At 43.9% G+C, this 15,073-nt stretch overlaps 1 protein-coding gene across 1 annotated transcript in view; it reads right to left on the bottom strand.

Moving 5' to 3' along the window:
* Positions 1–15,073, bottom strand: part of ASPSCR1 (ASPSCR1 tether for SLC2A4, UBX domain containing) — a 65,573-nt gene that overhangs the window by 27,628 nt on the left and 22,872 nt on the right. Inside the window, exons 5-8 of the mRNA XM_028716104.2 lie at positions 11,773–11,830; positions 10,648–10,721; positions 8,600–9,017; positions 2,399–2,538 (exon numbers count right to left, since the gene is read on the bottom strand). Of these exons, the coding sequence (XP_028571937.2) occupies positions 2,399–2,538; positions 8,600–9,017; positions 10,648–10,721; positions 11,773–11,830 (690 nt within the window). The remainder of the gene's footprint in view (positions 1–2,398; positions 2,539–8,599; positions 9,018–10,647; positions 10,722–11,772; positions 11,831–15,073) is intronic.

Here is a 15,073-nt window from a genome sequence, read left to right as displayed (position 1 = left end):
ATGTCTGAAATAATGCATTTTGTAATTTTTACTTAGTTTAGAAAAAAAGTCTGCTGGTAACAGCCTTGCCACATTTCCCCCTTGTGGTGTAGAAAAGAAGTTGTGACAAGCATATAAACTGAAACTATGCAATATGTGCGCTCATATTTTGAAAACTCCTCACACAGGTACCCCCTGTGCAATTTCCAAACTATTCTAAAATCATGGGGAGGTGCAGGGAGAGACTGTACAGTCTTCAAGAAGCTTCAGCCTTAAACAGAAAGCTCAATTCAGCCTTCCCTATGGTGCAACAAATGCCATACCACAATACCAAAGGAATGATTGGAAGTTAAAGAGGGAAGTTTGATTCATTTGACATTTAATTCAAAATGTTGATTCACCAAGACTGATGAGCGGTAAAGGATATACTGTAATCAGAGAAGTTAAAAAACAAAACTGCAGATACAGCTCAGAGGTGTTCTTCCACAGATTTCACAGCTCCACAGTTTAATTGTTTACTTTAAGAGATGACACAACACTTTTCATTTAAATTACTTTACTTCTTCACTTTCTCCAACTATTTTAAAAAAAACAAAACTTTGCAAAGCTTCAAAGAAAACCCCCCAGTGAAACCATACAAATATTCACAAGCTTACGGAAAGATCAAGCTAATCCTTCCATTTGTCCATTAGTCCTTCCATCTAAAAGGGTGTGTGTTTTTTTTTGGGGGGGGGGAATCATGAAAAACATGTATTGAAAAGTATCACAATCCAGACTACCATCACTTGTGTTAACACCATTTGTCTGCTTTGTGACCCCCCCACATTGTTGCACACTCTGTTCACATGCAGGCTTTGTTCCAATTTCTAAAATGGGGCAATCTGTTATCTTTGCGATGGTCAGTAAAGTTTACCTCGTCTTCAGATTTAGTTTTTTTCCTTCCAAAATCCAAGTACAGTATCAGAGAGTTCTAATGACAGCCTATGTTATAAATACATAACAGTATTGGGGAGTATATTAGTAATGTGACAACTACGCACGCTCATGTTTATCCCAAATATTATTCAGGAGTGGCAAGGCAACTGTCAAGGGATGGGGAAATGCAGAATCCAACTAGGTCACCCTAGAAGTTTGTGGAAGAACACAAAAATAAAGTTGGCACCGGGCTCATCCCTACTCTTGTTTATATTGCCTGATCCACAATTGGTGCAATCTCCTTTGTTCCTGTGTCTTGTGTAATCCCATTTCGTTGCCACAGCAGATGAAAATTTCAGTTTTAAACTGGAAAATATTGCCACAGTGTAAAAATGAGAGGAAATAGAATTCTGACATGGATTTGCTTTTTGGCTTAGCACCTGATGACTTGCATTGTGATCAAAGGGAACTAAATGGGACTGCCAATATATAAACAAAGAAATCATGAGCTTTGCTGTCCAGTCGTCTATCTTTTTTCCAGTGTTTATAACAGAGGCATCTAGTAGATGACATAAAGTGTATCAAGAATTTCTAAACAACTCTGTGACCTAGACACACTGGCTGGAGGTACTGGAAAGCAATAAGGCTTATGAAACTGAAACATCAACTAGGAAAATAGCAGCCTAGATAAACCTTCAGCCTTGCAGGAGGCAACTATATTTGTCAGCTCCTTAGAACAGAGGTGTGTGCCTGGAATAACTACTACAACCTGATCAACACTCACTAAGAAATTAATGTTTGCCCTTTCTATTAGAAGACACCTTTCCCATGCCTGTAATTTGAGCAAAAAAACAAAAAAACAACAACTTCCCTATCCAATTTCAATGAAATAGTTTCTTTATCATATTACAGCTTCACACTAACTTGGGAGTACACCCACTAAATTCGGAATACTGTACTTTAATTCTTCTAAGCATCATGCTGAGTGGTGTCTGATTTTATGCTAATTTCCTCAGCTCTTAGGGAAATATATTAAAACACCATCCAGGACAGGTGAACGTACTTGATTATGTGGGAAACTATGAGAAAGATTCAAAATCTCAAAGAACGTGGGCGACATTATAGCAGCATATAATTCTCCCAGATATTAGGCCAATGCAGACCCATACTGTGATATGCTTTGTGTCAGCAAGATTGTGAAACAGGCTATAGGTGGAATTAGCTGTGTTAGTCCATTGCAGGAAAAATAGGAAAGACACTTGTGGGCACTTAAAGATTAGCAAATGTATTATGCCATAGGCTTTTATGGGCTATAGTCCACCTGAAGTATAATCCTAAATTATAGGAATATACACACACATATGGTGGAGAGAACTATAAATTGTAAGGTCAGAAGGAAGTGAAATGTAGAAAATACAGATGGTGAAAATTCTGTTATTGTCAGTGGCCATCCACAACATACTACAGATGGAGTGACTGCATCACTAATGAAAAAGAAACTTACCTCTCATTCTGGAGCTGAGACAAACGTTTCCTCACATCATCTACAGTCACCTCAAAGAACTCATCTGGAAGTTCTTGTGAGCCAAAATCCAGTGGCTTCTGTAGATCTGGATGGCACAAAATTGGCTCTCGCTCCAGATGCTGTAAAGAATATAGGAACTGAAGTTCAGATGACTGGATCCAATAAGGCATGGAATCAGCTGAACATATTTGCATATGTACAATTGTGCTTTTTGGGGGTGTCCAGAAAATCCTGCCCAAAAGCATTTGTTTGTTTAACTACAAAAAGGCTTCAGAATTACGGTAACTTTCAGCTTAATCATTCCCCGTGTGAATCTCCTTCCTGGTCTTAAAATAGAAATGGGGAAGGATTTTATCTGCTCTGCAATGTGAGGTTAGCTCCCCTGGTTCATACCCCATAAACAAGTACTCCTGTACCTGTAGATGTGCAAACCTTTCTGAAACACAGTTCACTCATTCCACTTACAAGATGGTCTGAAGACTGCTTTCCTTCCCTCCTTCCCACAGTGAAGCCGCTAAGAACAGCTTCAAAGTACAGCACTGGGTAAAGGTGCTTTTAAAATGCTGCGGTAAGTGGTTGCACACAAAGGAACAAACAAAGGGACATTGTATGGAAAAAAAATATGGAAGCCTCCATATGCTGTTGGGGTAGCCATCTTTTTTACTGTACAAGGTCCCTTTGTGCCTACACAATTACACAGGAAGCAGTGGGCAAAAAGCCTCTTTCTGCAGCATTTTAAAGCATTTTTACCCAGGGCAGCAGAGCAGCTGTGCTTTGAACTAAAGCTGCTAGGAGCCATACTGTAGAAAGAAAGAAAGAAAGAAAGAAAGAAAGAAAGAAAGAAAGAAAGAAAGAAAGAAAGATCTTATAAATAGTACAGCTGAATCTATGTAATTTTAAAAAATTTAAAAGTTATTTGATTTCATTTCCCCCAAATTATTATTTAAATGCAATCAGTTTTAAAAACCTGCACGACAATAGGACCGACATGTGAAAATGGGATTGGGCAAACTTTCTTAGTTGACACACAATAATATAAGCTTTAATAAGGGCACAAGGCACAAGGCACAGAACACATGGAAGTGCACCACCTCAGAATTCTCGCTTGAACACAATGCCAAAATCTCCTGAAATGTGCACAGCTTTCACACTGGAAAGAAGGCTTCCAATTGAGCTTTTTCATGCAACAGGTTTGCACAATCAAGCAGGTTCTGCTGTTAATTGGGATGGTTTACAAGCAAGTGATCCTCCACTGTGAAAATCAGAGATGATACAAAATGTGCCCTTCTGAGCTTCAGAATTAGTCTGTTAAGTAGCAATCTCTGCATGCTTTATAGCCTGAAAGCTGCTGCCACTCCTCCTTGTCCACATCAGGTATGTTGCCCATGGAGAACTGACTCGTCAAGATTGCTATGGAAAGCCTCCATCAGATTTGGGGAGACAGATTTCACTGAACCCAGCACTGGTGGCTTATAGCAGATTATATAGAGCAGAAGCATCAAGGCTATGCAACTACCGAACAGTGAGCTTGCCATTGATACCACGCTATATGGTTCGACTGGAAGCAGAAAGACTTGGGGCTTGTGGGAGCTGGTTATCAGCTGCACCCCACACACTGGAATAACCTGCATCTGCAAGTACCAATTTACATCAGAATTCCTACAGATTAGAGATTTAAACAGGCAACTTTGTGAAGGATGGAGGGGAAGAGGCTTTGTTGCCACTGCTGATATAGTCTCCCTTTTCAGTTTCCCCTCCATGCATGCATAAGATTCCATTCAGTTGGCAAACAGTCCTGCTAGTTCTGACAGAAAAGAGAAGGTGCTGCACTGCAGAGCTACTGGCTGACACTCTGTAAATCCAGAGCTAAAAAATGATGGCACCACTTGGTCTGTATTGTTAATAGGCTGCTTTGAAGACCAGCATCCTTGACCATCAATGATCTGCTTAGCCTGGCCCCAGACTCCGTGAACTTGGGACGTTCCTATTTATAATCGCCCATACCCCCCACGCTTAATGTCTCTAGCACATCCCTGTCTGTGCCCTCTTTCCCACCCACACATCCCTGGCCATCTACTGTCCTATCTTATTCTCACTTCTCTGCAGCATCACCACCACCCCTCCCACCCCCGAACAAGCCCTCTGGGAATAGAAGGAGTCTCTCTCAATTGTCAGTAGAGACAACACAAATTACAAGGCAAGATTTTCTCTATTTGTGGGCACCAGAGGGTAATTTGGGAAGTTAAAAGAGTGAGGTTGCGTGGGTGGGACCCTCAGCTACTTTTAGAAAGTTGAAGAGAGTTGGGTCTAACTAGAGGGTGAAGGAGCCTGATTGTAGCTTTCTCTGGGCAGAAAGCACAAGAAGTACCCGTGAGCTGCCAATCTGTCCTCTTTCAAAGACTACTGTCGCCTTATGCTGGCTGTTTAGGGACTGGCAGAAGAAGCAGAATGGGATAAGCAACCGCCTTGTACTGACAGTCTGGGACAGCCGCTAGGAGCAATTTACTATAGAGTGATGTAAAAGGGTCCTTTGACACCCCACCTAAAACCTACGGTCCTATTTCCACACCTCTAACCTCTACACTGGAAAGATCCAATCAAAAACTGGTGTGTGTTTGTGTGTGTGGCAAAGACAGCTACTACTCCTAGCAAAGTCTGGAGGAAAAATTAACTCCCACACCACAGATTCCCTATGTGAAGAAGAGAGCCCAGAATCAAGAGCCAGCTAGCATACTGGCGGAAATTCCTGGCTTAATCCAAGAGCACCAAACTACTGCACCGATTACAAGATCACACAAGGTACAGCAGCCTCTCTCAACCTTAGGTCTCCAGAAGTTGTCGGACTACAACTCCTATCATCCCTAACTACTGGTCCTGCTAGCTAGGAATGTTGGGAGTTTTAGTCCAACAGCATCTGGGTACCCAAGGCAGGCTTAAAGTCAAGGTTCATTTGGGATAATATAATGGGACATTTCACAAGTGTCACATCCCTCTTACCACAGTTCTTCTTCCATCCTTTAATGCCCATTTAAAGCTGTGCTTTTATGCTCTACTTCAAGATGGAAGAACTCTTTAAGCCTGGCACACTAACTTCTCCATCACTCCAATATCATTCTCCCATGACAGCACGAAACAAAGTCTGATGATTCCCTGGGAGACACATTTTTGCTCTTTTCCTGGCCTTGCCAGCTCTCGGCAGAACAGAACAACTGGGGGGGGGGGAGCCGTGTAGGGAGAGCCCTGGGGGCTGGTGGGTCAGATTAGGTCTGCAGGCCAGAGGTTCTCTATGCCTGCTTTAAGATCTTCAGGTTTTTCCCACCAACTCAATACAACTTGCTTGGTATAAAATTCTTCCATAATCTGAACTGTCAACATTTGTCTCTTCTCTCAGCAGCACTGACTGCTCAATAACTGAAGCAAATCCCAGAAGGGCTCTGTCTAGAAACAAGTAATTGACTTGAGGACAGAAACAATGCAACACATTCCTCTCTACAGACTATTAAACAAACCCAGGACATTGGCAACTTCCAGTGTGGCTAGGGAGGGCTGCCAAAAATGGAGACAAAGGGAACAGGACTTTTTGAATACCAAGCCCTTCCACAGTAGATCTTCAATATGATGTAATTTACCGCGTCAACTTTCAGCTTCGGGTGTACAGTTGCAACAGAGGGGCTGATGGGCAGCACCTCGACTCTCAACACCATCATCAGCCAATGCCTGGAGGGGCTCCATGGTCTGATCATAGCCTTCAGAGAAGGATGTCAAGAACTAGCTATGATGCTCGCATGCAGGTTGAATGACAAGAGTTCTTCAGTGGTCATTTTGTCTGAGATGATTCTTCAATTCTGGAAACCGCTGCAAAAAGCACTTAAGGGAGTAATAAATGTGAAACTACTAGCCCTCTCTTCAGTACGCATTTCCAAACCAAAACTCTCAAGAGATCCTTCGCCAACAGTATTACAGGCCATCCATTAGCCCAGTGCTTTGGCCTTGTCACTCAAACCTACCCTTTACACTCCTACGTATTCCTGCGGTCCGCAGTCAAAAGGGTGGCAGGGATTGCTGTGACGTTAAAGCAAGGTGGTGGGGCAAAGCCAGCTCCTCTCCCACACTGCAGAAGTCTCTGATCTCTAGGGGAATTTGGAGCTAAGCTACCTTCTAATAATTAATGTTTTGACATCAAAGTATGGCTGGTCTGTAAACCATCCCCAGCCCAGAAGTGGAGGGACGCCGGCACAGATTTTATCCAGCCTCTTCCATCAAATCCAAAAAACCACACACAGGCACAACATTAATGGGAAGATTCTTTTGCTAAAATGGACCTTTGATGTTTAAAAATAATTTGTTTTGTTTTGGGGTTTTTTTCTTCTCCCCCCTCTGGACTGAAAAGGGACAAAAAGCAGATGCCACGCGGCCAGCCCCATTCTGGAGCTGCTGATGAGAGCAAGGCAAGGGAATGGAAGGAATGGAGGAGGGAGTGCAACGCAATCAATCAGCGGCAGAGGCACCCGAGATCAAAGGGCCTGAAAGCAGCCGTCAGAGTCGCACGCTGTTTAGCAGGAGGGAGGGAAGCCTCCAACAGAACCTGCAGCTGCTCCCGAGACACCGCTCCATCGGCCCTGCTTTCCAACCTTTTTGGCATGTTGATCCACAAGTCCAATTTACTTGGTATGCATGGTGACCCACAGATTTGTTGTCACATGAATATAAGGACCTCAGGTCTTTGGCAGCCATCCATTTCGTGCATTTTTAATGGCAGGTTTGCCTAACACGTAACCGTTACTCGAGCTGTCTGGGCAAAAAATTAGCTTCACATCCCTATTAATGTTGAATCTGTTCAAATATTACTCGCTTACAAAGTTGTTCTTATTTTGCTTATGGGAATATAAGGACACCAAGCATCTGATTGCAGAATGTTGCTTTGTAAACTAATAATTTCCTCTAAAACGTACCGTTATATGAGTTTGTTGAACAGGAGGTTTCCTTAGCTACAGGCAAAACCATGTAAGAAGAGTTAAGGCTGGCCTCAATCCAAGTATCAGAACTGAACAAAACTAGCCAACCCTTCAGCTGCATCCTCAAGAATTAAATCATGGTCCTTTTCTAGTCCCGGATGCCAGCAAGGTAGGGCAGCATTCAGTGACACACTCAAGAACCAGAGGTCACAAAGGACCACACAGTTATGAGTGCTCATAGGTATGTATCACCTTGCTAGGGAAACGTTTGCTCTCTGTATCAGAAGCTACACAGGGGAAAAGACCGAGGGCAAATTATATCCTGAGCACATCAGAAAGTTATGCTTAGACTGGGGCAGGGGGAAGGATTGGCTCAATTTCCCTAAAATTTCACTGCTGTTTCACTTACTGTTCCTAATCATTTACTCATCTCTCTTGGCTAGCTCAGTCAAAAGGGTCACAAGAGACCAAAACTTCAGGAATTCCACAACAGGAAGGTTTCAGAAGAAAAATGTAGCAAAGTCAATTAAACTATAGTAAACCAGAGGATAATAGCAGTTGCTGCAACACGACGCTCATTTCTGGAGGACAACCCCAATAAGATCTCAGGGTTACTTCCCCCTCCTGATGCATTTGGATGCTAGAAAAGCTGTGAAGCAGCAGAAGTCCTGCTGAGTTAAGGAAGTCAAAGAACCTCTCAACTATGGAATCCATTCAGAGAACAGGAGACAACACCAGAGGAAGCTTTAGTAAATCAAGATCCATTCCAGTTTCAGCAGAAGTGTGCAACTAGCTTCATAGTCTTCTGCCACTGGTTGTGAATGTACAGTTCAGTTTCTGTGCTTAATCCTTCAGTCTGCACAGCAAATCCCTAAGATCTGTGCTGCACTTTTGACTCAGCCCTGTCACTTTCACCTAACTTCACTGGTTCCTAACAACTTGGATTTCAAATGCACCAGATAAGGGCTATAAATTCCCGCTTTCCCACCAACTTCTTCCACTTTGACTCTTAATACATCAGGTCAAGCAGGCCAAAGATCAAACTCTGCCCAAACTATGTGATGTTCGTCAACATCAGAGGTTGTAGGCCAGAGGTTTACTGTAGGATTACGGGAGTGGAACTCTAACAAGCTTCCTCCATCTCTTCAAAAGCCAGTGTTAAAGGAGGACAAGCAAAGAGAAAATCCCGCCTCCCCAAAACACTGTAAGAAAGCCAAACCACTACCTCTTTTTGTTCCTTTAGCTTTTCTGGACTGTTTTTTAGCTTCTTTGGCTTGGAAGGCCCTCCAGGACTGGATAGAGATGTTGATAGGTTTGGCGATGGCACATCCAATACAGAAGAGCCACCACTCAGACGTTGGCCACCACCTACAAAAGGGACAAATGGGGAAGGCATCGAAGGAGAATGGCAGGTCACTGAGCTGCTCTGAGATTCTGCACTCCTGTCCTGCTTATCGGTGCTATTGCTGGCAAACACAGCCTCATCGCTGCAGGTTGAAGTTGCTGGGGAGGCAGCTGTATGTGGCACAGGCAGACCCCCTGGCTCTTCGCTGGAAGGTGACCTTGCTGTCAGATCTTCAGAAGGATATTCACCACTTCCAGCTTCTGCGTGGCCAGAGGTGGTGGACTTCTTTTTGACCACCCTAGACATAAAGGGAAAGAGTGAAGCAGTCGCTGACAGTGGAAATGTTGACTTTTTTCTTACTCACAAACAGCTCAGGCTAAACAAGTTCCCCAAGTCATTTCCTCAAGAAAGGAACAAACAACAACTTCGAAAACTCTGGGCACATGACACTCCACAGAAGCAATGCCTAAAAATAAATGCCACTCTTTACATGAACAAAAGCGGGCATTTTGTCCCAGGGGCTCCAATTTTGGGACGATAAGATCTGGACAAGCAGGAGTAGGTTAAAAAGTTGCAGATCACAATCCAAGTTCACTGAGCCTCTTATAGGAAAAGAGACCAGCCCTACCCACTATCCCACCATTTTGAACAGTCGCATAATGGACAAAGAGGAAAACGAGTCAGAGCCTACGGCTAATAAAAGTGACCTGGACTAACAGAACACAAATCACAACATACAGATTTATTAATTAACAAGAGTATCCCTATCTTGCAGTCCAGAAAGTAGGTCAGGAGACATAAGTATGCACACACATACACAGGAAAAATATCACTCCCCTACAGAAACTATGTGGTCAGCCCACTGCAGGAAAGCTAGAATCAGTCTTTTCCTTTAATGATGAAGTGGCTCGCAGAACGATAATGAGAAAGGAGCAACGCCACATGTCCCAGGCTAAGGGTGTGTGACTAAGGTAAATACTGGAAGACCTAATCAAGGGTTTGAGTGTCATGCCTGAAATTTTAATTTCAGATACTAAGGTGTTGCATTCTCCAATACCTGAAGCTGCATGGAAGAGGCAGAAATGCCGCCGCCACCACTAACCCCCCAAATTAGTTATTTCAGGGTTCACAAATAGTCAGTGCTGTATGTTTTAAGAGCTAAAAGACAGCAAACTCAAAATGAACAACTTCAGATTCATGTTAAAAAGTACATCAGCAATCAGCAAGATGGGAAGACTAAGTTTTTCACTGCCGGCAAAAGGAAAAAAGCAAGAGTGCCAGGAAAAACTCACGGGGATATCCAATATGGCTACTGGTGTTAAGAAAGCCCTGCCCTACATCCTTATCAATCTCATCTCATGTGAAGCTAGTCCTCTCTTGCTTATCTCTATTTATAGGGAGGGGTGTATAAGTCAGGGATTGGGAACCAGATGTTTTAGAGACCACATCTCCCACCATCCCTGACCACTGGCACTGCTGGCTGGGGTTGATGGGAATTGGAGTTCGACCACATCTGGAGGGCACCAGGTGACCAATTTCCTGGTGCAGGAGAATGTATTCAGGAACCAGTGAAGGCAAACTTTTCCAGCCAGCTGGAATGCTGCAAAACATGGATATATGGTCTGCTAGAAGCAGTTAAAGGTTCTGCTCAGAGTTTCACAGTGCTTCCTCCTGAGTGAAGCAGACAAGCCATTATGAAGAAATTCCTCCCAGCAAAATTGGGGGGTAAGTGGCAGCAGCTGCAGCTACAGAAAGTATATCTAAGCAGCTGTTTCCTAAAAAGGAAAATCCAATCATTATCAAGTACCACAAATATTGGTCTCTGGACATTTCCTTAAATGCATCCCTTATGCAAAATAAATAAATAAATAAATAAAGAGGGAAGCAAAGCACACTAATAGGGAAGACAGTTTGTTCTTTCTCCCAACCTGATGATAGCATTGCCTCCTGTCAGACCAAGCGACTTCAGACTTGTCTTCTCCAAAGCAGTTTTCCCAGTTACCTGCAAAAGAGATGAAGGCAGACACGCTTCTCAGTTATGAAGAGGCTCAACGCTCAGAACTGACACCGAGGAATAATTTGAGGGCTACCTCACATACTCTGTCATACTTGTAAGCTGCTTTATGCTATTTTAAATGTGTTGAGCGTGGAGTCAGGGAAGCTTTGCAGGCATAAAAGGTCCCATGTCCAGTTCTTGGCATCTCCAATTGAAGAGGGATGGGGAACCCACGACCAGATGTTGCCCCAGCCAGCATGGCCGACAGAGATGATGGGAGTGCAGCAACATCTGCAGGGCCACAGGTTTGCTACCCTTGAAAGAAAGGATTCTTGGGTCGTAAGATTCAGAAAGGCATGTGTTGCTTGAGGCATTGGATGCCACTGCCAGTCAGAGTAGACAAATCTGGGTTGAATGAACTACTGTTCTGGCTTGGTATTAAACAACTTCCCAAAGTCATGTTCAAGGGGGCAACTTCTCATCCAGAAGGAAGCTCAGAAAAAATAAACTGCCTCCGCCACCCACCCTGCAAGGGCAAACAACCACCCTGTGCCCTTGCAAGATGGCAGAATCAACGCCAACCCCCTCTTAGTCTCAGCATACGGGTGATCTATGCAGACCTAGGGGAAGGATCTTGTTTATTTATTTGGGGGAGGGGGAGCCTCCAGAATGCTGACATATAAAGTATTAAACAAAAACAAAAATGCTGCAGAGATCAAAACATGGAAAAAGCAAATATTTATTAAAATGAAACCACTGTTGTGACTCTTGAGCTTTAAAAGAACTTAAAAAAACACACAGACAGGTCATTGAGAATGTTTTATGGGCTCAGAGGCTTGTGCCGAGCGACCCGTGATTATGTTCCAGCAGAGGGGTTTTTTTTCTCCCCCACACAAACACGTCAAGCTTTGAAGAGACCAAAGCTCTTCCATTTCCCTTCTTCAGCAAGCCCAGAGATGGAACACATTTTCCAGGCTGGAAAGCTGTGCAGGGTATATTTTGTTATTTTCAGTGGCAGATGAAGGGGGATGGCTGAGAAGAGGGTTTGTTGACTTACCTCATCTCGCATGTAAATACAGACGGGGGAGGTCTCACAGGGCTGCTCCACGTATACCCTGCAAGGGAAAGGGAAAGCAGGCATGCCCTATTAAGATAATTCTATGCTGGCTTCAAGCCCATTGGAAAAGCAACCTGTCTGACCCAAATCCAAAATATATAGATCTATATCTTGTGAGATTTTCCAAGTCTGTCCCAATCCAAATATCCTATGGATGTGGATATTCCAAGCCCAGTCTACATCTATCAGTATTAACGCTCAATTTGCAAACCACTATTTTCTCTCAAGTTTTTCTTGGGGGGGGGGTTGCTTCAGAAAAGAGTCATACTGAAACCAACTGTATTACACAGCATCAGGGAATGAATCTTAAAGCACAGCATACAACCTGACTCAGCTTGCAAAAAAGTCCAATTCAGGTTGGTCTTCAAGTGTTGGGTCCTAAAGGTAAAGGACCCTTGACCATTAGGTCCAATCTTGACTGACTCTGGGGTTGTGGTGCTCATCTCGCTTTATTGGCCGAGCGAGCCGGCGTACAGCTTCCGGGTCATGTGGCCAGCATGACTAAGCCGCTTCTGGCGAACCAGAGCAGTGCACAGAAACACCGTTTACCTTCCTGCCGGAGTGGTACCTATTTATCTACTTGTACTTTGACGTGCTTTCGAACTGCTAGGTTGGCAGGAGCAGGGACCGAGCAACAGGAGCTCACCCCGTCGCGGGGATTCGAACCGCCGACCTTCTAATCGGCAAGTGCTAGGCTCTGTGGTTTAACACACAGCACCACCCGCTTCCTAATCTGGGCCAAAAGACAGTTTCCCTCGGGCCACACACCTTACATCAGGTGCTGGACAGGCAAAGACCTGGAGGAACATTGGGAGCCTTAATGTGCACTGCCTATTGTTCCTTGGCAAATGGGACTTGTATTCAGTGCCTTTTAAATTTGGTGCTCAATGCAAGTCCCACTGGGATTCGCTCAACTCAAGTCGAGCTGACCCCTACTGAAAGCGGAGCTTGCAGCTGACTGGCGGTGTCTGCAAACCCTGCTTTCGGCAGGGATCTTCCTTTGCAGCCCCACTTGAGTTCAAGCCAGAAAGAAAGAAAGAAAAGAAATGGTAGCGCACTGTGGAGTACTCTCCCAATCCTTTTCTTTGAGGTTGGGTCCTTATCCGATTGCATGGTGGCATCAAGTGACCACCTGGTGAGTGGCTCTGCACACAAGAGAGCCAGTGTGGTGTAGTGGTTAAGAGCAGTAGTCTCGTAATCTGGTGAACTGGGTTTGCGTCTCTGCTCCTCCACATGCAGCTGCTGGGTAACCTTGGGCCAGTCACACTTCTCTGAAGTCTCTCAGCCTCACTCACCTCACAGAGTGTTTGTTGTGGGGTAGGAAGGGAAAGGAGAATGTTAGCCGCTTTGAGACTCCTTAGGGTAGTGATAAAGTGGGATATCAAATCCAAATTCCTCCAAATCCAAAATAAGGAGGGTGCCTTTTATCATATGTGGTGGGAATGTAGTATTATCCAAAAAAAAAAAGGGGGGGGGAGATGATACATAACGAACTGAAAAATGACGTTTGTTAAAAAACCAGAAGTGTTTTTACTAGGTATTTCTGATCAAGGACTGCCAAAAGAGAAATTGAAAATATTCGTGTACGCAACAACAGCGGCAAGAATCCTAACAGCACAAAACTGGAAGACTGGAGAAATACCTTTGAAAGCACAATGGCAGGAAAAATTGATGAACTACATGGAATTAGCAAAGCTAATGGATAAGCTACATGAAAAAGACAATAGTGATTTAGAAAAAGAATGGGGACCTTTCATAAACTATCTGAAGAAACAACTGAAAGAAATGGACTCGGTGGCAGGATTTGAATAAAGATTCACAACTTTACTTAACAAAATGCATGAGGAATAACATTGTAATAACATTTTGACAGATAAGGAATAGCAGATTGTATCATTTAATGTAACAAGCCAGAGGGGGAAGCTGAAAGAAGTCAATGGGAAGCGGGGGGGAAATGTAGAATGTATGTTTGGAAATGATTTTGATACTTCTTGTTAGAAAAGAAAACTAATAAAAATTAGATACAAAAGAAAGAAAGAACGAAAACTTGTAAGGCTGAGCTTCAGGGGTCAGCTGTGTGCCTACACACAAGTCTCCTCTAGATAACTTCCCTCAGTTTTTGCAAAGAGGGAGGAGCTAGTTGAAACCACTCTATGGCTGCCACAGTGCAGTTTACGTTTCCCTTAGGAAATGAAAGGGCCAAAGAAAGAAATGTACAAAAATGGGGGAGGCAGGAGGAGGAGGATGGAAAGGAAAGAGAAAGATGGAAGGAGACATCAAGGATGGAGAATGGAGGAAGGACATTGCAGCAGGCACTACGGTAGTGTTGGAGAATGTTACGCTGATGTCTGGGTGCATTTTAGTGAATCTGGTGGTTTCATAATCTCTGGATTGTTTATTGTTCAAACAGGGGCGTATAGCTGTGGCTATGGGTACAGTGGCACCTCTAGTTGCGGACACGATCCGTTCCGGGGTGCCGTTCGCACCCTGAAAAGTCCGCAACTAGAGCGGTGCTTCTGCAACTCAGCAGTAACATCTAGACCAGGGGTATGCAACCCGTGGCTCCGGAGCCGCATGTGGCTCTTTTACACCTTTGCCGCGGCTCCAGGGCGGATACTAGCGAGGGGAGGAGGCACATTGTGCGCCCCGACACTCCCCACTGTGGCGGGCGCTGTACTGGCTGTGACGTCGCATGGGGGTGGTGCGTGCGTTAGTCACGCACCGTCCCGACGTCACCTTCCCGTCCGCTGTCAGATCGCGGCTCCGGAGATATATTTGTTTTAAATGTCGCAATGGTTTTGCAGCTCCCCGTTTTTTTCTCTTCGGAAACGGGTCCAAGTGGCTCTTTTTGTCTTAAAGGTTGCAGACCCCTGATCTAGACCAAAGGAGCGTTCCAGCCCTGTTCTTGAGTTTGTTTAAAATCATTTAAGGTTTATGATTTCTCTATCACCTTCTGAGGAAACTGAATAGTTCAGTGAAATGAGGTTTGTAGACGGCATCCCATTAAGGCTTTGTTCAATTCTAGGTTTTTCTAATTTTTTCCTTAAACTTTTTGATTTATGTTATTTAGTTTAATTCCATAAGATAATATTTCTAGTAGATTACTTCTCGTTTCAGGGATTTTCATGGTATTTTATTTGTTTTGTGTAATTTCTCGGTTCCGTGACTGTCTTTTTTCGATTGTTATCTGAATATATTAGAAGCTGATAAAGCTTTTCTCCATGATATTAAGGGGAGGGCC

This window comes from Podarcis muralis, chromosome 2 (genome assembly GCF_964188315.1).
Source record: "Podarcis muralis chromosome 2, rPodMur119.hap1.1, whole genome shotgun sequence".
Taxonomy (NCBI): domain Eukaryota; kingdom Metazoa; phylum Chordata; class Lepidosauria; order Squamata; family Lacertidae; genus Podarcis; species Podarcis muralis.
This window is presented reverse-complemented; position numbering and strand designations above follow the sequence as displayed.